Here is a 25,557-nt window from a genome sequence, read left to right as displayed (position 1 = left end):
TTTTCTGAATAATTGGGATCAATTGATTCAAGAGGATCATAAAAGTGAAATGATGGAACATAAAACATATCATATTAAATTACAGAATATCAAAATGAACAGCCTGTTAACAGAAAATTATATACCTAGTAGAAATACCCTCCAGAAAGGAAGATGAAATAAAAGCTTTCAGATGAAAGAAAACTACCAGATCTGCTCTAAATGAAATGCTAAAGAAATTTCTTCATACAAAACGGAAATGTATGAGAGAGAAATAGAACTTCAAGGATATTTGGGTAAATATAACAAACTATTTTTTCCTCTGAAGTGCCTTAACACAAGTATTTTAATGATTATAGTAATGCTGTCTGATGGGATTTATATGGGGATGTAATACATATGACAAAGCATCATATAAGGTCAGGGAAAGGGACTTCTATAGTGGTAAGGTTCCTAAATTCCACTTGGAGTGATTAAAAAACTTAATTATGTGTAAACTGTGAAAAGATAATATATGTTGTGATCACTAGAGAAATCACCAAAAACTACATAAGAGGCAATACAGTCAAGAACTCAATAAAATATCTTTAAATCAATGCTAGAATTTTTCACATAATCCAAAAGAAGGTAGAAAATGTGAAACAGAGAGATAAGAAACAGTGGGAACAAAGAGAAAACAAAATAAAAACTGATAAACCAAAATATAAATCTATCAATCATCACAGTAAATGTAAATGGCCTAAACACATGAATTAAAAGATAATGATTGTATGCATGGATTTTTTTCACTAAACCATTAGTGACCCAGAAAAAAAAAATAACTTATTTTAATATTTTTTGTTGTGGCAAAATCCACATAACATAAAATTCCCCATCTTAAAAAAATTTGAAACTCTACTCATTAAAAACAACTCCCCATTTCCTAATCAAGTAGGGGAGAAAATATAATATATGAAAGGAATTCAATAAAGAGAGAGACATCCTGAAAAAAATCCAACAATCAATAAGTCAAATAAAAAAACTCAGTTGAAAATCTCTCCAACAGATTGTATCAAACTGAAGGCAGAGAATCAGGGCTTGAAAACAAGGTAGATGTATTAGAACAGTTAGAAAAGGATAAAGGGAAAAATAAAGAAGTGTGAACTGGACATACAAGATATCTAAAGCACCAATAAAAGACCAAGCCTACAAATCACAAGATAGGAGAAGAGATGAAAGCTAAAAGGACAGAAAAAATGGTCAGTAAAATAATAGGAGAAAATGTCCCACATCTTGAGGGGGGAAAATAAAAGAATATCTGCAAAAACATATTATAGTCAAAACATTAAACATACCCAACAAGGAAAGAATATGGAAAATTGCAAGAGAGAAGTACCAAGTCACAGATGAAGGCAAACTCATCAGAACAGCAGATTTCTCCAAGGACACCGTAGAATGATGTATTTCAAGCACAGAAAGAAGATATCTGACAACCTAGATTACAGTTTCCAGCAAAGCTGTCCTGCAGAACTGAGGAAAAATAAAAACTTTCCATAATAAACAAAACTAAAGGAATTCATAACCACTGAGCCAGCACTGCAGAAAATACTTCAACGAATCCTACTCAGAGAAAAGGAAAAGAACCAGGAAAATAAGGGAAAAATAAATCTCACTGATAAGTCAACGAGCAAATGAGAATTAGGAAAGAACCAAACATTAAAAAACAACAGGGATTCCTGCATACCTTTCAGTAATAGCTCTGAATGTTAATGGTCCAATTATCTAATCAAAGAATGGAAAACAGATGTTCTAAGCAACTGGAACAAAAAGCAAGCAGAAGTAAGCATACTCATATCTGACAAAGCATACTTCACACCAGAATTAGAAGAGATAAAGGAAGTCACTTCACATTGTTAAAGGGAAAAAAATCCATCAAGAAGATATAACAATTGTAAATACATGTAAATACATGTAAATACACCTAAAAAACTAGCTAGCATTTGTTGCCCTTAATGCAGAGAAACTAAAGCAGATACCTTAAAGCAACTGAGGCCAATAGGAAAAGGGGACCAGGAACTAGAGAAAAGGTTAGATCAAAAAGAATTAACCTAGAAGGTAACACCCACGCACAGGAAATCAATGTGAGTCAATGCCCTATATAGCTATCCTTATCTCAACCAGCAAAACCCCTTGTTCCTTCCTATTATTGCTTATACTCTCTCTACAACAAAATTAGACATAAGGGCAAAATAGTTTCTGCTGGGTATTGAGGGGGGGAGCAGGAGGGGGTGGAGTGGGTGGTAAGGGAGGGGGTGGGGGCAGGGGGGAGAAATGAACCAAGCCTTGTATGCACATATGAATAATAAAAGAAAAATGAAAAAAAAAAAAGAAGATATAACAATTGTAAATACATGCACTGTATGTCAGCACACCCAATTTCATAAAACAAGTACTTTACTAGACAAAAAAGCACAGATAAACCCTAATGCAATTTATAATGTGTGACTTTAATAACCTACTCTCACAAATTGATAGGTCTTCCAGACAAAAAATTCAACAAAGAAACTTCAGAATTAAATGGCACTATAGATCAATGGACTTAACAGACCTTTCAACATATTTTACTCAGTAACTTGAAAGTACACATTCTTCTCAGCAGCCATGGAACTTTCTCTAAAGTATAGCATTTTATAACATTTTATAACATAAAGTAAGTCTTAACAAATGTAAGAAAATAGAAATAATCTCCCATTTTTATTAGACCAAAATGGAATAAAACTAGAAATAAATAGCAAAGGAAAACACCGAAAATATTCAAATACATGGAAACTGAACAATACACTGCTGAATGATCAGTGGGTCATCAAAGAAACAATGGGGAAAGTCAAAAACTTCCTAGAATCAAATGAAAATGAAAACATAACTTACCAGGACCTGAGGGGCACAGCAAAGGCAAGTTTATAGATATGAGCACATTAAAAAAAGTCAGAGAGATAAATAAATGACCTAATGATGTACCTCAAGCTCTTAGAAAAACCAGGACAAGTCAAACCCCAAATTAGTATGTGTAAAGAAATCACAAAAGCCGGATGCTAGTGGCTCACACCTGTAATCCTAGCTACTTGGAAGGCTGAGATCAGGAGGTCACAGTTCAAAGCCACCCCAGGCAAATAGTTTGCAAGACCCCCATCTCCAAAATAACCAGAACAAAATGAACTGAAGGTGTGGTTCAAGTGGTAGAGCACCTGCTTTACAAGCACACGCAATACCTTGAGTTCAAACCCAGTCCAAGGAAGGAAGGAAGGAAACATAGAAAGATAGATCAGGGCAGAAATTAATAAAGTAGAGAGTAAAAACTACAAAGAATCATTGAACCAAAAAGTTGGATTTTTTTAACAGGTAAACAAGATTGACAAACACTTAACCAAACTAACTAAAAGAAAGAGGGAGAATACCCAAATTAATAAAATTAGAGATGAAAAAGAGAATGAAATCAAAAGATCATTAGGAAATATTTCAAAAACATATACCAATAAACTGGAAAATCTAAAAAAAAAGTGGAAATATTCAGACACATATGATCTACCTAAATTGAACCAAGAGAATATCAACCACTTTAAACAGAGCTATACAGATCTATAGTAAGCGGTGAGTTTGAAGCAACAATAAAAAGTCTTCCAATAAAGAAGAGCTCAGGTCTGGATGGATTCACTGCTGAATTCTACTGAACTTTTAAGGAAGAGTTAACACCAGTGTTACTCAAACTGTTCCTTAAATAAAAAAAGGAAGGAATGCTACCAAATTCATTCTATGAAGTCGGTATTCTTCTGATACCCAAAGTGGATAAGAAAACAACAAAAAAAAGAAAATTATACACCAATTTCCTTGATGAACATGGATGCAAAGATTCTCAGTAAAATGTTTGCAAATTGAATTTAACAACACATTAAAAAGATCACATACCATGATCTGTTAAGTGAAGTAAGCCAGGTTCAGAAAGACAAAGGCTGCATGTTTTCTCTCATATGTGGAAGACAGATTCAAAAGATAAACATATACACAAAACCAAATATGATCATATACTCATCTACATGTAGAATGTGTTTGTAAGAGTGGAACCACACTATGGGACTTGGGGGAAGGAGGGAAAGGAAAAGAGAATGACAGAGTGTCAGCAATATTGAAATACATAACATCTGAGCAGGCAGAGGATATAACGATCCATAATGAAATATGGATCCATAATGAATAATGGGGAGTAGGAGGGAGGGAGTAAGGGAGAGTAATGGAAGGGGTTGAACCGACCAAAGTAAAGTGAACTGATCATATCAGGGATACATCGAGAAACCCCTTTGAACATTAGCTTAGGAATTAAGAAAAGGCAGTACTGTAGAATGGGGGGGCTGCGGGGGAGGGGATACTTTTCGGAGGGGAGAGGGTGAACAAAGGAGATTAAGGTGAGGGTACATGGTTGATGGACTTCATATACATATGGGAGCCTCTTGCAATTGCTTTAAGTGGGGTAAGAGGGGGCTGAGGGGGGATGGTGGGGGTAATTCAACTAATGTATAATGTAAGCCTATTTGGAATTGATACAATGAGTCCCCCCCTGTACAACAAATATATCCTAATAAAAATAAAGGGAAAAAAAGAAAAGGTGCTATGTGGGAAAATGAAGGGGACTTGCAAGGCTGAGGGAGACAAGAGTGGGTAACATGTGGTGATCATATGATCAAGGTACATGATATACATGTATAAAATATCATAATGAAACATTATTTTCTTCACTTCATATATGCTAATGAAAATTTTAATAGTTAAATAGTTCTGCTTAGTTTACTGACACTAAATCCTATTACATATAGATACAACGCCTTGCAACGTGCACAGTTTCCTTTTTATAGAATTATTCTACACAGTTGATGAATGTCCTGTATGCACATGGAACATGTTTAGTTATCCATAACTTAACAACTTTTTTTTATTAACTCAACCTTTCATTCCATAATTGAGCTTCTCTTCTTTCTTCACTTTTTTTTTTTTTTTGGTGGGACTGGGGTTTGAACTCAGGGCTTCACACTTGCAAAGCAGGTGCTCTACCACTTGAGCCACACCTCCAGTCCATTTTACTCTGGTTATTTTGGAGATGGGGATCTCATGAACTATTTGCCCAGGCTGGCCTCGAGCCACAATCCTCCTGATCTCTGCTTTCCAAATGCCTAGGGTTACAGGTATGAGCCACCGGCACCCAGCTCCTTACTGGTGCTTTTAATACTCTTATTGCTTGCAGACTAAGGCATGATGGCATGATTGATGTTTTTTTAACACATCTTAAGACACCAGAGACCAATGAAAATGTGATATTCAGGACTAACTGATCCCACAGGGCTGCTTATTCCATCTATTGGTGTCAAGATGAGGCATATTTATGTCTTCACTTGATTATTTTGTTTTGTTCATAGAAGTATAGACTTCATAAGCTGACATTTCATATAAGGAATTGTTTTAGTTTTTCTTAAAAAAATGGAAGCAGTGCTTAAATAAAACAGATGGAGTTTTTGGAAAGATGCTTATTCTAGCTAGTAAAATCCTCAGCAGATTCAGATTGCAGGTAGAAAGACCCAAGAGTGCACTTGGAACTTGAAGAATTGATTATAGTCAGTGCTAATGCTCTTCATAACTGGAATTTCTTAGAAAAGGTTAAAAATTGACAGAGGTGAGCATCTGATTGGCAGGCTTGGTTCCATAGTTACCCCTGGATCCACCAACTATGTCCAAGGAATCAAAACAGCATATTATAAAATTACTGCTTCCATTGGATGTGGGAGTCATGTAAACTCAAAAGCGAAAGTGATGCCATGAGCTGCTTCCCACAAACAAATTCAATGAACATGCCAAGTTTGAACCTAGATCCAGTACCCATACTGGCCATTGGAGATATCAGAGCAAAAAAGACAGAGCCTCTAGCTTCATCTTGTCCTTCAGATTTTCATGTACTAAATGCCTAGGCCACAGTTGGGTTGACAAATGGTAGATCAAACATAGAACTTGCCCTGCTCCAACATTAAGAAGACAAAGTGTAGAATGGTGATGTAGTTCAGTGGTAGAGCACTTGCCTAGTATGTGCAAGGCCCTGGGTTCGATCCCCAGCACTGAGAAAGAGAAGAGAGGAAGAGGAGTAGGAGGAAGGGGAGGGGGAGTGGGGGTGCCAAAGATATATCTCAGATATCTTGTGTTTCCCCAGGATGAAGGGCAAGGGTGCCTACAGGTGCTCAGGAGAAACTTACCAAACAGAATCAGAGAAAACACAACTCCCCTGAGCAACACACCCCCCATCTCGGACTGCACTTCATTGCTTATGGCCTGAGGCCATGAAGAGGCCAATAAAGGCTGGAGCTCAAGAACACCAACCCAGATGCCAGGCTGCCTCTCTGGCACCCAGCCATGAAGCTCATCTTTCCTGTCTTTGCCAGCCTCGTGCTACAGTACCAGGTGAATTCAGGTAATGTGGACTTGTGGATTTAAGAGGGGTTGGTGTGAGGAAGCAGGGATCTGACTGCTCATGACTATAGGAACCCAAAGAGATTCTGAAAGATGAGCTGTCCAAAGAGATGGCTGAAGAACTGACCTATTGCCACAGGGGTGCACAATCCCTAATGCATCCACTTTGATCCCAGCCCCTAAACTTTGCTCAAGGAAGACAAGACACCCAGGGTGTTACAGGGGAAATAATGGATTTTTTGTGTATTAAGAAAATATCCAACCTATCATCCTGAAACTCAGTCCAGTCTCTCTCATTTCAGTTCTCTTGCTAATCTAGTTATCTGTCTCTTAAAACAAAGGTTCCAGTTTGTACCTTGGTGTGGGGAGGAGGAAGTCCTTACCTTTGTGCTCAAAAGAAAATCTCCTCTTAGGATTTAGTATTCAGAGACATATTCTCCATTTCAACTCTTTCAGATTTTGAGAGCCTTATCTTTTTTTCTCTGTCTTCCTGGAAATGAACACTACCACCCAACTACCATAAGGGCATTTGGGGACACAAAAGACTGAGCTAGAGGGTTGACAATTGTTTTTGGAGATTTGTCTTAGAATACAAGAATCAAGCTGGTGCTGATCTCTGGATCAGGAGGATCGAAGTTCAAAGCCAGCCCTGGCAAATAGTTCATGAGATCCTATCTCAAAAATACCCAACACAAAAAGGGCTGGTGGAGTGTCTTAAGCTGTAAGAGCACCTGCCGAGCAAGCATGAGGGCCTGAGTTCAAATTCCAGTGCCAGCCAAAAAAAAAAAGCACCTTTAAGGGACACAGTGTCCAGAGAGGCTGAAAGTGACAGAACACCATGCCCCAGGAACCACAGGTCTAGCAAATGTCAAGGATAAAGAGATGGGGGAGGGGGATAAAGGACAATGGTGGAGTGGGTTAAATTCAAGTTTGATATATTTGATATATTGTAAGAACTTTTGTAGATGCCACAATGTACCCTCACCCAGCACAACAATTATTATAAAAAAGCACGTAAAAGTCCTTTGTAAACAATAAAGCACTTTACAAAAAAAAAAAAAAAGAAAGAAAAAGGATAGCAAGATCCAGGACCACTAGGTTTAGCAAGAAGGCAACACTTCTGAAAATTCTGATTCTCATTTAAAATTACTTCCATGGGTTATTTCACTTAATGTAATGCCCTCCAGTTCCACCCGTTTTGCTGCAAATAAAAAAGTTCATTTTTCATTACAACTACACAGAAAGACAAGTATTATGTATTCTTTTTACGTATGGAAGTTTAAAGATAACTGACGTGAATATAGAATAGTGATGACTAGAGGCTGAAATGGGAGGGAGGCTGGATGTGGTCGGTGTATACTACAAGTATGTATTGAAATAGCACACTTAATCCCATCAATATGTAATATTAGTACATGTTAATCAAAAAATATTATTTTTAAATTTGAAAGTTCTTTCTTCAATTAGTTTTATGACAGATGTCACTCTCATTGATATTTCCTGGGACCACAGGGATAGGACAAAGAAGCTCTGCAAGTGTCTAAAATGCTAGGTTGGGGTCAAAAATGCTGTCCTAACAGCAAGTAATTGTTTTGTTTTTGTTTGTTTTTTTAAAGTTACTCCAGGAAGGAAGACTAAACAAGAGCTGTATTTTGAATTCCAGAGGTTATAGAGACTCTCTTGCTTGGCCTGCCCGAGGGTGTCCACCAATATCCCAAAACACCACCCTTAAGGTTAACAAACTCCTTGGGCTGGTGGAGTGGCTCAAGCAGTAGAGCAACTGTCTAGCAAGCACGAGTTCCTGAGTTCAAACCCCAGTACTACAAAAAAAAAAGTTAAACTCTTTCTTATTTATCTCTACTTATTTGTCTCAATGGTTTTCTTTCTTATGCAGAATTTTTGGTCTTAAAAAGATGTTTAATGGGCTTTGGGAAATGCAAAGGCAGCTGCCGTGCGGATGAAAAAGAAATACAGATGTGCAAGAAGAAAAAATGTTGTGTTGGACCAAAAGTGACTCAGCTGATTAAAAGCTACCTACGACATGAACTGCCCCGTATACCTGATAGCGACTTAATAGAAATGCTTAAAAAAACCAAGAATTTTAGTATTTCAGTACAAAGAAAATATATGTTACCTGCTCTCCCCAAAATCGAAAGCACCAGCCCTTTTCTCAACACCAATTCTGTCATTACCCCAAATGGCTCCCCAGTGAAATCCAACACCAGCAGCACCAGGTTGCCAAGCCACATCACGCACACTGCTACTTTTATCAAGAGCAACACCAAACAAAGCAGAGATAGTTCCAGTGCCCCCTCACCACCACCATAGACTATCAACCACGAGCCCTGAGGAAGCAGATGAACACTGATGCGGGTTCCTCTCTACTTCTACGATCTATAAAATGAGACATGTAACTGTTTATTCTGTCATCGGTTATTCAATAAATACTGTCTAAGAACCGATAGTTTATGTAATATTATTCTCACAGCAGCCTCCTACAGCAGGCAGAACTAGAGAGAAATGGAATTTTAAGTTTAGATGTCCAAGAGAGAGCAAGTCCAGGAAAGGGGACTTAGCATTGAGTTTAGCCCATGGGTGGCCCAGATCAACAATGAGCATTTTGGCTCTCACAAATGATGTGCTCTTCCTTGGGCAGCAGGAAGTAAAGTATTAGAAGACATATTTTCTCTTTTGATTTTTGGAAAAAAGACCCATACACAAATAGAAAGTGAAGAAAACAGAAAGAGATGAAATTAATTTTAATAAGATTGTGTTTAATGTCATATTGAAAACTACCATATTAACAGGAAATCAAGATAAAAATTATTCATGTGATGCTTTACGTATTTTGGTACTACATCTTTGGAATATCATACATATTTAACACGGTCCATTCCAATTTGCATTAGCCACATTTCAAATGTATGATAGTCACACATGGCTAGAGGAAACCATATCGTATTGGACAGCACAAGGTTAGAGAGTTTTGAAGGCACTGTTAAGCCAAGGAGACAGTGCTGATGCACAGAAGATAGCCATATTTCTGAGGACTATGGTATCAAATTTGAGTGGAGAAATACAAGTCTGACACTGCTTGGCTACCATCTTGATCCTAATACTTTTTTAGCTGTATTGCCTCCAACAAATCATTTATCCATACGTAACCATCTATTTATTCCTTCATAAATAGAAATGCCAACATTATATTATATACCAGAATTCAGCAACCTTAGGTCATACTCCTTTCAATTGCCCAAATTACAATGGCATGGGCTCCTGTTCCAACTTTTTAAATGGTTTTATTGAGGTAAAATTGATATACAAAGAACTACACATTTCTAATGTTTGCAACCAGATAATTTTGGGCACTTACAAACAGCCATGATGCATACCATTACCACAATAAAGGTGACAGATGTGTCCACCACCGCCAGAAGTTGTATCCTTTTTGTTTGTGTTTTGGGGAAGAGGGAAGACAGGGGGCTGTTTGTGTGTTTGTTTTATGGGTGATCATTTAACATGAGTTCTACCTTTTAATCGACTTTGAAATGCATGATGCCATATTGCTACCACTAGCACTAATTGCTACAGAAGATCTCTAAACCTTCTTTGGGGGCATGGCTCAAGTGGTAGAGCACTAGTCTAACAAGTGTGAGACCCTGAGGTCAACACCCAGTACCACAAAAAGAAGGAAAAAAACCTTATTTGTTTAGCATAATTGAAACTTCATACCCATTGAATAACTCCTGCTCTGCATCACTTCCCAGCCTTGGTACCCACAATTGTACTACATGCTTTTTCTGAGCTTGATTATTACAAATGCCTGTGTAAGCAAAATCAAGCAGTGTTTGTCTTTCTGTGACTCACTTATGTCACTTAAGGTAATGACCTCCAATTTCATTTATGATTTCCCAAATGGCAAGATTTTCCTCTTTTTTAAGGCTGAACATAATTCTGTTGTATGTGCATACCACGTTTTCCTTTATTGAGGGAAGCAGAGGGCACTTTCAGCCAGGAGCTGCTGCCTGCTCTCTGTGAAGAAGAGCAATACTAGCAGTAGGTGACTATGTGGGGAAGAGGTATCAAGCCAGAGACTGGTGTGGCCAGGACATGCAGGATCACTCAGTGGCCCTTGCCTCACCCTAACTGCTTTGGTTTGACTGTTTCCTACACTCTCAGAGCCCCCAGATACACTAGGTAGACAAATAGCACTGGCAGAGCACCTTAGTGCAAGGTGGCACCTAACAGGGTGATCTTTGGGTTCAGCTAGCAGGAGTAGCTTAAGGGTGACTCCAGCACTCCCCATATTGCTTGGGTCTGCATAGGAAGAACACTGGCAGAAATTCAGCCCAGAAATGGTCACAATTATACCTAGGGTCAGAAAAGGTGAGGCTGGATCTCAGCCTGCAAAGAGCCCTTTCTAGTCCAATGTTTAGACTAAACAGAGAAAATGACTCAATACCCCTTGGCCCCACCCACATTAAGTAAACTACAAAATGACAAAGAGGAAAGCATCTTCATCCCATATCTCCTCAGGAAGGAAGAAATAGTGATTGCTCTTTTTTTATTACTTTGTCTTGTTCTGTATCTAGTTCTTGCTTTTTTCTCATACTCTTATTTCTTATAACTTTTTCCATATAATTTTTTCTCTCTTTTGTATCTTGTTTCTTCCCTCTTTTTTCATGTGTACACTTCTTTTCATTTATTAATTATTAATATTTTTAACTTTACTAATTTTCATATTCCTAGGTTATCCTACAAATATCTTAGTTCCTTCCTTACTGGGATATGCTTGATGTTTCCAACTGGTTTTTTTTTTTTTACTACATTTAAATATCTGGTTTGTTTTTTGTAATTTGGAGGGGGTTGTTGTTGTTACATTGGGGTTTGAACTTAGGGCCTCACAACTTGAGCCAGGCACCCAGCTAATTGTTGTTGTTTTTACTGTGGTCTTTTTCTCTCCTCTGAATAATAGTAGGGATTCAGATCACAAGAAAAGGTTTTGCACTAAGAAGACCCCCCCATATAAAATTCAAAGAGGTATCCATCTCTACAAGATGTGCCAACTGCAACAAAGAAACACAATATGAAAAAGACAATTCAATTTCTTCAAAAGTTCATCACTGCTCAATAACTGAGTCCAAAAATATTGAAATTGTTGAAATGCCAGAAAAAGAATTCAAACCACTAATTTTTAAAATGATCAATGACCTCAAAGAGGATTCATATATACAGATGAATGAAGTTAGGAATTCAATACAATACTTAGACAAGAAACTCAGCAAAATGGATGAGAAATCCAGAAAAGATACAGAGATCCTGAAAAAAAAATGGAAATTTTGGAAATGAAAAGCTCAATAAATTAAATTTTTAAAAAATCAGTGTAAAGTATCACCTATAGACTAGATCAAGCAGAAAAGAGAACATAAGTGACTGAAGATGAGACTGCAAAATTATTACATTTAGACATCATCAATAAAGAAAAATAAGAGATCATGAACACAACTTCAAGAACTCTGGGACATGATCAAGAGACCAAAGCTGAGAATCCTTAGGGTACAAGAAGGAGCTAAGATATACACTAACACTTAGAAATCCTATTCAAAAAATCATAGCAGCAATTTTCCCAAGTCTAGGGAAAGAGACAGGCATCCACACCCCAAATAGAAATGACCAGCAAAGAACCTCTCCATATTACATTCTAGTTAAAAGAGCAAGAGTACAGAAAAAAGAAAGAATATTGAGAGCTGCAAGAAAGTATGCCAAATTACTTATTAAGGCAACTCATCAAAATTACATCAGGCCCCAAGCAGAAACCCCAGGAGGCAGGAAATCATGAAATGATATATCATAAACCCTGAGAGTAACTGCCAATCAAAATTACTATATCAGAAGTTAGCCTTTAAAATCAATAAACAGAGATCCAAGATGGTGACTATGGTATGGAAGCAGATAGCCTAAGCTCTGACTCCAAAACCTTGCTGAGATGCTGGAGCCACACTTGGCAGAAATAAAGCACCAACCAGAATCAAACCTTCAACACCCTGAAACCCTAACCCGTGGAAAGCTTCCCCACAACATGTTAAACTGAGAAAACTTAAGGGCTGCCATTGCCACCTCAGCTGCCGCCACTGGCTCCAAACTTGCCTGCAAGACATTCTACATACCAAACAGGTGAACACCACACATCACGCGGAATTCCCCCAGCCACCCGCAGGATAAACCAGCACAGCCCCTTGGCAGACTGGCCCCCTCAAAAAAAAACCTGAATAACAAACAGCTAACTGTAATCTAGCACAACAGCAGAGGGGGCGGGCATGCTGAAAGTGCACCAGAGAAAGGGGGAAGGGCAAGGAGCTAATCTCAGCAAGAACTATCAGTAAACAAACACCAGAAAGGCAGGAAGGCTGAGAGTGGAGGAACAATAAGCCACTCCCCAAAGCAGGACAGGTAGTGGATCACAGAGATCATCTCCTGAGCCAGTGAGCAGCACCCAAAATCAAATTGCCCTGCAAAATTGAAAATAAATAGCAAACCACCATAACACACTGACAGCAGGGGAGGCTGATGGAACACTGACCCTGCCCCAGAGAAAGGGGTCAGGGCAAAGAAATAAGCCCCCAGCATGGAAATCCCAGAAAACAAGCACAGCAAAAACCACCTCCAAAGCAGGACAACTAGTGGACTACAGAGCTGATCTCCTGAACCTGAGGGAAGATTTCAAATTTAAACTGCCACACCTCACTGGGGGAAGAGATGACCAAGCAGCTGCACCTAAAAGGTAACACAGCAATCAGCTGGGGAAATCAATAGCTCTGACCACCCTTCATGAACTGGCAAAGCCACCTCACCTCACAATTTCAATTCAACTGGTAGACAGGAAAACAAAACACTACTTACAAGCCAATCACGTGGTGAGCAGAGCTTCTGCTTCTATGCCAATACCAGGACTGGATGCTGGAGAAGTAACTCCAGAACTTAAACTGAGATTGAAATTCTATTGTTCCTGAACCTGGTGGGGTTTTTTTTCTTGTTTTGTTTGTTTTTATTTGTTTGTTTGTTCACTTTTCCCATTGATTTCTTTGGGGTTTTGTTTGTTTGTTTTATTATTGTCAGTTTTCTATTTTTACTTTTACTCCTATTATCTTTTTTCTTTCTCTTTCTATACTATCAACTTCACCATCATCATCTTCTCATCCCTACTCTTATCCTCTTCACTCTCCCTCCTTCTCTTGTGCTAAAATCCATTGCTCCCATTCCCAACAACTCTTTCTGCCCCTTCTCACCCACTCTCTTCCCCCAGCCCTCACTTTCCCCTCCCATTCTCCCCAAACCTGTCACCAGACTACCTCTCCCTCCTACACATTTATTACCTGCTGACAAACCTACTATACCAACTTTACACAACCCCAAACCCCTGCAATCCCTAACACAAGCACCCTCTACTACAACAACAGAAATACACCCAAACACACACAAGGACCACAAAAACCAGCAGCCTCCACACTGCTTCCCCCACTCACCCACCCCACTTCCCACCTCCCCCTTTAGTGCCACCCTGTCCAACTCCCCAGATTTCTATAGCTAGCCTTACAAGCGTTAACCCCCCCAACTCCCACTGCTTATAGATATTACCACCAAGGAGTCTTCTATATAACATTTAAACTATTGGTCATACATTAAACCTGTGAATTAGTTATTACTAAATTACACACAGACCAGGGACAGAAATAGCACACCAACCTATCTAAAAACCCAAGACAGCCACAAAACAAAAATTAGAACAAGGGAAAGAAAACAGGTGACTGAAAACACCAACTAGCCTATCAAAAACATAGTTGAACAGTACCAAGTGGAGCAATGGGAAGAAGAAAAAGGGATGGAAACCATTCTCCGCCCCCCCCAAAAATAACTTAATACAGGATCAGAGGGAAATGAAAAATACGGATACCCAGTTTCTGACTCCAACAAAACAAAGATAAATGACACCAAGGAACCCAATGATGTCCACAAAAGCAGCCTAAAATCAATAAACAAATAAAGGCCTTCTAAACTAAAGCAATTCATGATCATTAAACCAGCATTGCAGAAGATACATAAAGAAATCCTACACAGAGATGAGCAACAAAGAGAGTCACAATCATGAGAGCTTGAGAAAGGATAAATTTAATGAGAAGAATAGATGAACAAGTGAGAATTAGGGAAAAAAATTCAAACATGTTCAACTCAATAAATTAGCAAGCCTCTAAGATGAATAAGGGAGAAAGAAAAGAACAGAGAGTACTCAAATCAACCAGAAAAAAATTACAACAATTAGCACACATCTCTCAATAATAACCCTAAGTAAAAATTTATTTGGTCTTAACTCTTAATTAAAAGACACAGACCGGCTGATTGGATTTTTTTTTTAAAGATTCAACTGTTTGCTCTCTACAAGAAAGACACCTAAATGGCAAAGACACACAGAAACTGAAAGCAAAAGGATGGATAAAGATATCTCTGATTTTGTTTCCAAGCAAATGGAATCCAAAACAAACAGCAGTGGATTACATGGATTAAGGACCTTAATATCAGACCCCAAACCTTGCAGTTAGTACAGAAAAGAGCAGGGAATGCTATGAAAGCAATAGGTATAGGCAAAAGACTTCCTCAGTAGAACTCCAGCAGCCCTGCAACTAAAAGAAAGGATGGACAAATGGGACTACATGAAATTAAAAAGCTTCTGCATAACAAAAGAAATGGTCTCTAAATTGAAGAGACCACCCATGAAAAAATCTTTGCTAGCTATACATCATGCAAAGGACTGATAACCAGAATATACAGAGAGCTCAAAAAACTAAACTCCCCAAAAGCCAATGAACCAACAAAGAAGTGGGCAACTGAACTAAACAGAACTTTTTCAAAGGAAGAAGTCCAAATGGCCAAAAAACACATGAAGAAATGTTCACCATCCCTGGCCATAAAAGAATGCAAATCAAAACCACACTAAGATCCCACCTCACACCTGTTAGAATCGCTATCATCAAAAACACCACCAACAACAAATGTTGGCAAGGATGTTGGGGGAAAAGGAACCCTCATATACTGCTGCTGGGAATGTAAACTAACACAACCACTTTGGAAAACAATATGGAGGCTTCTTAAAAAACTAAACCTAGATCTGCCATGCTATCCATCAATACCACTCCTAGGGATATACCCCAAGGAATTTGACTCAGGTTATTACAAAGGCACCTGCACATATGTGTTTATTGCAGCACTATTCACAATAGCCAAGCTATGGAAACAGCCAAGATGCCCCACTACCAACGAATGGATTAATAAAATGTGGTGTTTATACACAATGGAATTTTACTCTGTCACAAAGAAAATGAAATTTTGTCATTTGCAAGTAAATGGATGGAACTGAAGAACATCATCTTAAGCGAAGTTAGTTAAGCTCAGAAAGCCAAAAATCGTATGTTCTCCCTCATATGCGGGTTATAGACCTAAAACAAATGTAGTAATATTACTGGAAACGGGTCACACACTAAGGGGAGAACGCATATGGGAGGAATAGGGAAAGGGAAGGAGACCTAAAACTTGAATGTGGTTGATATGCTCACTATAGAGGAGTGAATTAAGTAATCTTAAACTGGCGGAGGCCACCATGGGAAGGGAACCAGGAAATAGTGAAGAGGTCTGGTAGAAATGAATCAATGTGGGTTGCAATACACAAGTGCATGGAAGCAATGCTAGGAATCTCTCTGTATAGCTATCTTTATCTCAAACTAGCAAAAGTGCTGTATCTTTCTTATTATCTCTTATTTTTTCTCTTCAACAAAATCAGAGAATAAGAGAGCAGAACAGGTTCTGCCAGGACGTGGGGGAGGAGGCAGTGGGGGTGGGGGGGAGCGTGGCCCAAACAATGTATACACATGTGAGTAAATCTGAAAAACGATAAAAACTAACTAACTAAATAAAAACAGCAGTAGCTGCACTCATTCATATCTGACAAAGCTTTTTTTTTTTTTTTTTTGTGGTACTGGGGTTTGAACTCAGGCCCTACACCTTGAGCCACTTCACCAACCCTTTTTTGTGAAGGCTTTTTTCAAGATAGAGTCCCATGACCTATTTGCCCCAGCTGGCTTTGAACTTCGATCCTCCTGAGCTCTCCCTCCTAAGTAGCTAGGATTACAGGTGTGAGTCATCGGCACCCAGCTGACAAAGCTATTTTAAGCCAAAATTATTCAGAGGGGATAAAGAAGGCTGCTGCATAAATAAACATATCTATGAAGATGATATAACAATTGGAAGTATGTATTCATCAAATGTCAATGCACCCAATTTTGTAAAACAAGCACTACTGGGCACAAAGGGACAGAAAGGTCCAGATACAAAAATCGTGGGTGACTTCATCAATAGACAGATCATACAAACAAAAAAGTTAACAAACTTCAGGGTTAAACTGGACCTTAGATCAAATGTACTTAACAGACATCTACAGAATATTACCCCCTCATATATGAAAATGGAAGAATGAGAAAGAGGGAAGGGGGGATAAAAGAGAAAGATAGAGGGGGTGAATCTAAGATATACTGTAAGCACTTATGTAAATATCACAATGTGCCCCCAGTATAATTATAATATGCTAATAAATTTTAAAATATAAATAAATAAAAATATAAGTTCCAATAGCTATGGAATACACATTCTTCTTAGCAGCCCATTGACGTTTCACTAAAATAGATTATATTTTAGGCCACATAAACAAGTATTAAAAGATACAAAAGCATTTCTTCTTTCTTATCAGATCATAATGGAATTAAATTAGAAAGCAATAGCAAAGAAACCACAGAAAATGCATAAATGCATGCATATTGAAAAGCACATTTCTGAATGATCTGTGGAGCATTGAAGAAATCAGTGGGGAAATTTAAAACTTCCTAGAATCAAGTGAAGATGAAAACATCACTTAGCAGAGTCTATGGAATACAGCAAAGGCAGCTCTAACATGAAAATTTATAGCCAAGTACTTACATTAAAAAATCAGGGTGATCTCAAATAAATAACCTAATGATAGGCCTTGAGATCTTACAACAGCAAGAACAAGCCAACTCCACAATTAGTAAAAGGAAAGAAATCTTGATCAGAGCTGAAATTAATGAAATATAAAGCAAAAGAACAATACAAGGATCAATGAAACAGAGTTGGTTCTTTGAAAAGATAAAAAGATTAGAAAACCCTTGTTATACTAACCAAAAGAGAGAGAATACCAAAATCAATAAAATTAGAGATGAAAAGATATTATAATAGACAACATTGAAATCTAGAGGGTCATTTGGGAATATTTTGAAGAATTATACTCCAAAAAATTGGAACATAATTTTATTAATAAGAAATTAATAAATTGCTAGACAAACATATGACCTACCAAAATTGAATCAAGAGCTTATTTTTTTAAAAAACTTTATAATGATCAGTAATAAAGAGTCTCCCAACAAGCCAGTCGTGTCAATGAACACCTGTAATCCCAGGACTCAGGATTGATAGATTAGAGGATAATGAGTTCAAGGCCAACCTGGGCTACATAGCAAGTTCTAGGATAGAGCCTGGACTGCATACTGTGATCCTGTCTTTAAAAAAAAAAATAGTCTAACAAGTAAAGCCTAAAACCAGACAGATTTGGTGCTGAATTCTACTAGATTTTTAAAGAATAACTAATATGGATGATCCTCAAACTATTCCATAAAATAAAAGGAAAAAAATGCTTGAAAACCCACACTGTGAAGCAATTATTGCCCTGATGCCCAAACTAGATAAGGACACAACAGAAAAAAGAAAATCATGAAGTAATTTCCTTAATAAACATAGATGCAAAACTCCTCAATAGAGAACTTACAAACCAAATTCAACAACACATTAAAAAAGATCATAGCCATGACCAAGATGTCTTCATTCCAGGCGTGCAGTGCTAGCTCAACATATGTAAAGCAATAAAGGTAATATAACACATAAATAGAATCAAGGACAAAAAAATCACAGGATTATTCTAATATCTGCAGAAAAATCCTTCCACAAAATTCAACATCCTTTCATGATAAAAGCCCTGGGGAAAAAAACTAGGAATAAACCAGGTGCTGGTGACTCACGCCTATAATCCTAGCTACTTAGGAGGTGGAGATCAGGAGGATCACAGTTCAAAGGCAGCCCAGGCAAATAGTTCTCCAGACCCTATCTCAAAAAACCCTTCACAAAAATAGGACTGGTGGAGTGGCTCAAGGTGAAGGCCCTGTGTTCAAGCCCCAGTGCCACAAGAAAAAGAAAGAAAAGAAAAACTAGGAATAAAATCATGTTTCAACATCATAAAGGCTGAATACAACAAACCTACAGCCAGCAGCATGCTAAATAGGGAAAACTGGATGGATTTCCTCCAAAATCAGAGCAAGACAAGGGTACCCACTCGCTCTACTCTTATTCAATGTAGTACTTAAAATCTTACCAGAGACATAAGGTAAGAGAAAGAAATAAAAGGGATAAAATAGGAAAGGAAGCAGTCAAATTATCCTATTTGCTCATGATCTTATCCTATACTTTAAAGACCACCAGAAGATCTTAGATCTGATAAATATTTTCAGCAAAGTAGCAGGATACAAAACCAACATACAAACATCAGTAGCTTTCTATACATTAATAACCAATTCACTGAAAACAAAAAGTCAAGAAAACAATCCCATTCTCAATAGTCTCAAAAAATACCTAGATATCAGCTTAAGAACTTCTAAAATGAAATCTATAAAGCACTGAAGAAAGAAATTGAAGAAGATACTAGAAGATGAAAAGACCTCCCATGTTCACAGATCAGCAGAATTAATATTGTGAAAATGATCAAATAACTAAAAATAATATACAGACTCAATGCAATTCCTATCAAAATTCCAATAACATTCTTTACAGAAATAGAAAAATCAATCCTAAAATTCATATGGAAGCACAAAAAAACCTTGAACAGCCAAAGCAATACTGAAGAAAAAGCAATGCTGGAGGTGTCATAATACCAGATTTTAAAGTATACTACAAAGCCATGGTAACAAATACAGCACGGTACTGGCACAAATCCAAAAATGTAGATCAATGGAATTGAATGAAAGGCCCAAAAATAAGCCCACACAACTATAGCCATCTGATTATTGGCAAAGGTGCCAAAAATACTTAGCACTGGAAAAAGACAGCTTCGTCAATAAGTGTTATGGGAAAAACATTTAGAAGAATGAAACTATATCTCTCCCTCTTACTCTGTACAAAAATCAATTCAAAATGGATCAAAGACATTAATGTAAGTTCTAAACTTTGAAACTACAACAGGAAAACACTTCCAGACATAGGTAATGACTTTCTGAATAGAACTCCAATAGCACAAAAAATAATAATAGCAAGAATTGACAAACAAGATAGCATCAAATTTAAAAGCTTCTGCGAAGCAAAAAGAAACAAATAAGAAAAATTCTTGTCAGCTATTCATCTGACAGGGGATTAATATCCAGAATATATAAAGAACTTAAAAATTAAGTACCAAATGAACAAATGATCCAAATAATAAATGGGCAGATGAATTGAACACACTTTTAAATGAAGAAATGCAAATGCCACTAAATACATGAAAAAATGTTGACCATCTTTAGCCATCAGGAAAATGCAAATCAAAACCACATTGAGATTCCATCTCACCCCAGTCAAAATGGTGACCATCAAGAAAATAAATAACAGCAAATGGCTGGTGAGAATGTGGAAGGAAATGAACCCTGATACACTCGACTGTAAATTAGTCCAGCCACTATGGAAACCAGTATGACTGCTATTCAGAAAACTAAAACTAGAATTACCATGTGATCCAGTTATACCACTCCCTGGTATAGGTCCATAAGAACCAAAGTCAGCATACAACAGAGATACCTGCACACCCACTCATAATAGCTGAGTTATGGAACCAGTTTAGGTGCCCATCAACAGATTAATGGATAAAGAAAATGAGTTATGTCTACAAAATGGATTTTTATTGAACCATAAAGATGAAATAAATTATGTGTCATCTTTAGGAATGATAGATGGAAATTGAGATCATCATGTTAAGTGAAACAAGCCAGTGTCACAAAGACAATTATCATGTTTTCCCTTGTATGTTGAATTTATAGGTAATACCTCATAGTGTGATTAATAGATCATAGCTCTATTTTTTTTTAATTTTTGAGGACCTTCCATACTATTTTCCATAATAACTGTACTAATTTACTTTCCCACAACAGTGTACGTGGGTTCCCTTTCCTTCACATCCTTGCGAGCACTCTTATCTTTTGTTTTGTTTTTTTGTTGTTGTTGTTGTTGGGTTTTTAACAATTCTAACAAATATTAGATGATATTTCATCATGCTTTTGATTTGCTTTTCCCTGATGATGAGAATTTTTTCACACATTTATTGGTCATTTGCATGTTTTCTTTTGAACAATGTCTCTTTGGATTTTTGCCTGTTTTTTTGTTTGGTTGGTTAGTTGGCTTTGGTTTTTGGGTTTTTTGTTTGTTTTGCAGTACTGGGATTTGAACTCCAGGCCTCATGCTTCCGAGGCAGGTGTTCTACAACTTGAGCCACTCCACCAGTCCTCTTTGCCTGTTTTTAAATCAGGTTATTTTCTTGCTATTGAGGAGTTTTTTTAGTTGGATATTATCCCTTATCAGATGTATAGACTGCAAATATTTTCTCCCATTGTGAAAGTTGTCTCTTCACTCTGTTGATTATTTCCTTGGCTGTGCAAAAGCTTTTTAATTTGATGCCATTCCATTTATCAGTTTTTGCTTTTGTTTCTGGTACTTTTGGGATCCTGTCCAGAAAATTATTGCCTATATCAATGGCTTGAAGTGTTTCCCCTACATTTTCCTCTGGCAGTGTCAGAGTTTCAGGTCCTACATTTAAGTATTTGATCCATTTTAAGTTCGTTTTTGCACAGAGTGAGAGACAGGGATCTAGTTTCAGTCTTGGACATGTGGCAATTCAGTTTTCCCGCATTATGGATTGAAGATAAACGATGTCTTTTTCCATTGTGTGCTCCTGGCACTTTGTTGACAGTTAGCTGTACGTATGTGGGCTTATTTGTGTGCTCTCTAGTTTGTTACATTGGTCTATGAGCAGTACCATGCTGTCTTGGTTATTGTCCCTTTGCAGTATATTTTGATGTCAGGTTGTGTGATTTCGCCAGTTTTGATTTTGCTTAGCATTTTTTCAATTTTTTGATCGATAATTTCTTTCATTTTGTTCAAGATTGCTTTGACAGTGAAAGTATTTGTGGTTTCATATAAATTTGAGAAATGTTTTTTCTATTTCTGAGATAAATGTCATTGGTGTTATGGTAGGGGTTGCATTAACTCTGACAATTGAATTAAGTAGTATGGACAATACCAATTTTTCCATTCTCTGTGTTGTTTCCATTCTGTGAACAAAGGATATCTTTCATTTGTTCATGTCCATTCTCTTCAATGTTACATAGATTTTCATTGTACAGATATTTTATTATATATAACCTTCTGGTTGAATTTACTCCTAACTACTTTATTATTCTGTATCCACTAAAAATGGAATTATTTTCTTGATTTGTCTTGTTTTTGTTTTGGTGGGATTGGGGTTTGAACTCATGGCTTTGTGCTTACAAAGCAGGCACTCTACCACTTGCGCCACACCTCACCTGATCTCAAGTCTCCCAAGTAGCTAGGATTACAGGCGTGAGCCACTGGCGCTGACTTTTTCTTGATTCTTTTGCCAAAAGATAAATCACTTTTAGTGTACAGAAACTTCAGGGATTTGTATGTTGGTTTGTATTCTGTAACTTTACTAAGTTCGTTTGGTATGACAGTTCTCTGTGGAATCTTTAAGGTTTTCTATTTGTATCATCTACAAATAGGAACAATTCAATAGCTTCCTTTCCAATTTGGATGCCTTTTCTTTTCTTTCTTACTTAATTGCTATTACTAGAATCTTCAGCACTATACTGAGTAAAAGTGATGACAGTGAGCATCCTTGCTTTATTCTGGATTTTAGAGAAAAGCTTTCAACTTTTTCACCATTGCGTACAATGTTACCTGTAGATTTGTCATATATGGACTTTGTTATTGTGTTGAGACATATTCTTTTTCTTTATTCATATGTGCATACAATGTTTGGGTCATTACTCCCCCATGCCCCCCCTCCCTTAACTCCCCCACCTCCCCTCCCTCTCCTCCCCACCCCCTCGCTACCCGGCAGAAACTATTTTGCCCTTTTCTCTAATTTTGTTGAAGAGAGAGTATAAGCAATAATAGGAAGGAACAAGGGGTTTTGCTGGTTGAGATAAGGATAGCTATACAGGGCATTGACTGACATTGATTTCCTGTGCATGTGTGTTACCTTCTAAGTTAATTCTTTTTGATCCAACCTTTTCTCTAGTTCCTGGTCCCCTTCTCCTATTGGCCTCAGTTGCTTTTAAGGTATCTGCTTTACTTTCTCTGCATTGAGGGCAACAAATGCTATCTAGTTTTTTAGGTGTCTTACCTATCCTCATACTGTGCTCTCACTTTATCATATGATCAAAGTCCAATCCCCTTGTTGTGTTTGCCCTTGATCTAATGTCCACATATGAGGGAGAACATATGATTTTTGGTCTTTTGGGCCCAGCTAACCTCACTCAGAATGATGTTCTCCAGTTCCATCCTTTTACCAGCGAATGATAACATTTCATTCTTCTTCATGGCTGCATGAAATTCCATTGTGTATAAATACCACATTTCTTAATCCATTCGTCAGTAGTGGGGCATCTTGGCTGTTTCCATAACTTGGCTATTGTGAATAGTGCCGCAATAAACATGGGTGTGCAGGTGCCTCTGGAGTAACCTGTGTCACAGTCTTTTGGGTATATCCCCAAGAGTGGTATTGCTGGATCATATGGTAGACCAATGTTTAGCTTTTTAAGTAGCCTCCAAATTTTTTTTCCAGAGTGGTTGTACTAGTTTACATTCCCACCAGCAGTGTAAGAGGGTTCCTTTTTCCCCACATCCTCGCCAACACCTGTTGTTGGTGGTGTTGCTAATGATGGCTATTCTAACAGGGGTGAGGTGGAATCTTAGCGTGGTTTTATTTGCATTTCCTTTATTGCTAGAGATGGTGAGCATTTTTTCATGTGTTTTTTGGCCATTTGAATTTCTTCTTTTGAGACAGTTCTGTTTAGTTCACGTGCCCATTTCTTTATTGGTTCATTAATTTTGGGAGAATTTAGTTTTTTAAGTTCCCTGTATACTCTGATTATCAGTCCTTTGTCTGATGTGTAGCTGGCAAATATTTTCTCCCACTCTGTGGGTGTTCTTTTCAGTTTAGAGACCATTTCTTTTGTTGAGCAGAAACTTTTTAGTTTTATGAAGTCCCATTTATCTATGCTATCTCTTAGTTGCTGTGCTGCTGGGGTTCCATTGAGAAAGTTCTTGCTTAAACCTATTAGTTCCAGAGTATTTCCTACTCTTTCCTGTATCAACTTAAGAGTTTGGGGTCTGATATTAAGATCCTTGATCCATTTTGAGTTAATATTGGTATGGGGTGATATACATGGATCTAGTTTCAGTTTTTTGCAGACTGCTAACCAGTTTTCCCAGCAGTTTTTGTTGAAGAGGCTGCTTTTTCTCCATCATATATTTTTAGCTCCTTTGTCTAAGACAAGTTGGTTATAGTTGTGTGGCTTCATATCTGGGTCCTCTATTCTGTTCCACTGGTTTTCATGTCTCTTTTTGTGCCAGGACCATGCTGTTTTTATTGTTATTGCTTTGTAATATAGTTTGAAGTCAGGTATTGTGATACCTCCAGCATTGTTCTTTTGACTGAGTATTGCCTTGGCTATTCGTGGCCTCTTGTGTTTCCATATAAATTTCACAGTAGATTTTTCAATCTCTTTAAAGAATGTCATTAGAATTTTGATGGGAATTGCATTAAACATGTAGATTACTTTTGGGAGTATAGACATTTTCACTATGTTGATTCTACCAATCCATGAGCATGGGAGATCTCTCCACTTTCTATAGTCTTCCTCAATCTCTTTCTTCAGAAGTTTATAGTTTTCCTTGTAGAGGTCGTCCACATCGTTTGTTAGGTTTACACCTAGGTATTTGGGTTTTTTTGAGGCTATTGTAAATGGAATTGTTTTCATATATTCTTTCTCAGTTTGTTCATTATTAGTGTATAGAAATGCTAATGATTTTTCTTTGTTGTTTTTATATCCTGCTACCTTGCTGTAGCTACTGATGATGTCTAGAAGCTTCTGAGTAGAGTTTTTTGGGTCTTTAAGGTATAGGATCATGTCGTCTGCAAATAGGGATATTTTGACAGTTTCTATACTTATTTGTGTTCCTTTTATTCCTTCTTCTTGCCTAATTGCTCTGGCTAGGAATTCCAGTACTATGTTGAATAGGAGTGGAGATAGTGGGCATCCTCGTCTAGTTCCTGATTTTAGAGGGAATGATTTCAGTTTTTCTCCATTAAGTATAATGCTGGCTGTAGGTTTGTCATATATAGCTTCTATAATGTTGAGGTACTTTCCTTCTATTCCTAGTTTTCTTAGAGCTTTTTTCATGAAATGGTGTTGGATCTTATCAAAGGCTTTTTCTGCATCTATTGAGATGATCAAGTGGTTTTTGTCTTTGCTTCTGTTAATGTGGTTTATTATATTTATTGATTTTCATATGTTGAACCGCCCCGCATCCCTGGGATGAAGCCTACTTGGTTGTGGTGAATGATCTTTTTGATGTGCTGTTGAATTCGGTTTGCCATTATTTTATTGAGGATTTTTGCATCAATGTTCATTAAAGAGATGGGTCTATAGTTTTCCTTTTTGGAGGTGTCTTTGGTTTTGGGATAAGTGTAGTACTGACTTCATGAAATGTGTTAGGCAGTTTTACTTCCCTTTCTATTTCGAGGAACAGTTTAGAGGGTTGGTATCAGTTCTTCTTTAAAGGTCTGATAGAATTCAGCAGAGAATCCATCAGGTCCTGGACTTTCCTTTTTGGGGAGACTCTTGATTGCTGCTTCAATTTCATTTTGTGTTATAGATCTATTCA

General features: G+C 37.4%; 1 protein-coding gene across 1 annotated transcript; it reads left to right on the top strand.

Moving 5' to 3' along the window:
• The first annotated feature begins 6,402 nt into the window (after positions 1 to 6,402).
• Positions 6,403 to 8,787, top strand: Defb129 (defensin beta 129). Its single transcript, XM_020187993.1, has 2 exons — positions 6,403 to 6,460; positions 8,354 to 8,787. Exons 1-2 carry the CDS (start codon positions 6,403 to 6,405, stop codon positions 8,785 to 8,787), a joined length of 492 nt encoding a protein of 163 aa, XP_020043582.1.
• Positions 8,788 to 25,557: the final 16,770 nt, after the last annotated feature.

The sequence above is a fragment of the Castor canadensis genome, chromosome 5, assembly GCF_047511655.1.
Source record: "Castor canadensis chromosome 5, mCasCan1.hap1v2, whole genome shotgun sequence".
In the NCBI taxonomy this organism is placed as follows: Eukaryota; Metazoa; Chordata; class Mammalia; order Rodentia; family Castoridae; genus Castor; species Castor canadensis.
This window is presented reverse-complemented; position numbering and strand designations above follow the sequence as displayed.

Coding starts and splice junctions, on each gene's coding strand:
- Defb129 (XM_020187993.1), top strand. CDS start 6,403: ATGAAGCTCATCTTTCCTGTCTTTGCCAGCCTCGTGCTACAGTACCAG. Junction 6,461..8,353: donor ACAGTACCAGGTGAATTCAG/GTAATGTGGACT, acceptor TTTCTTATGCAG/AATTTTTGGTCTTAAAAAGA.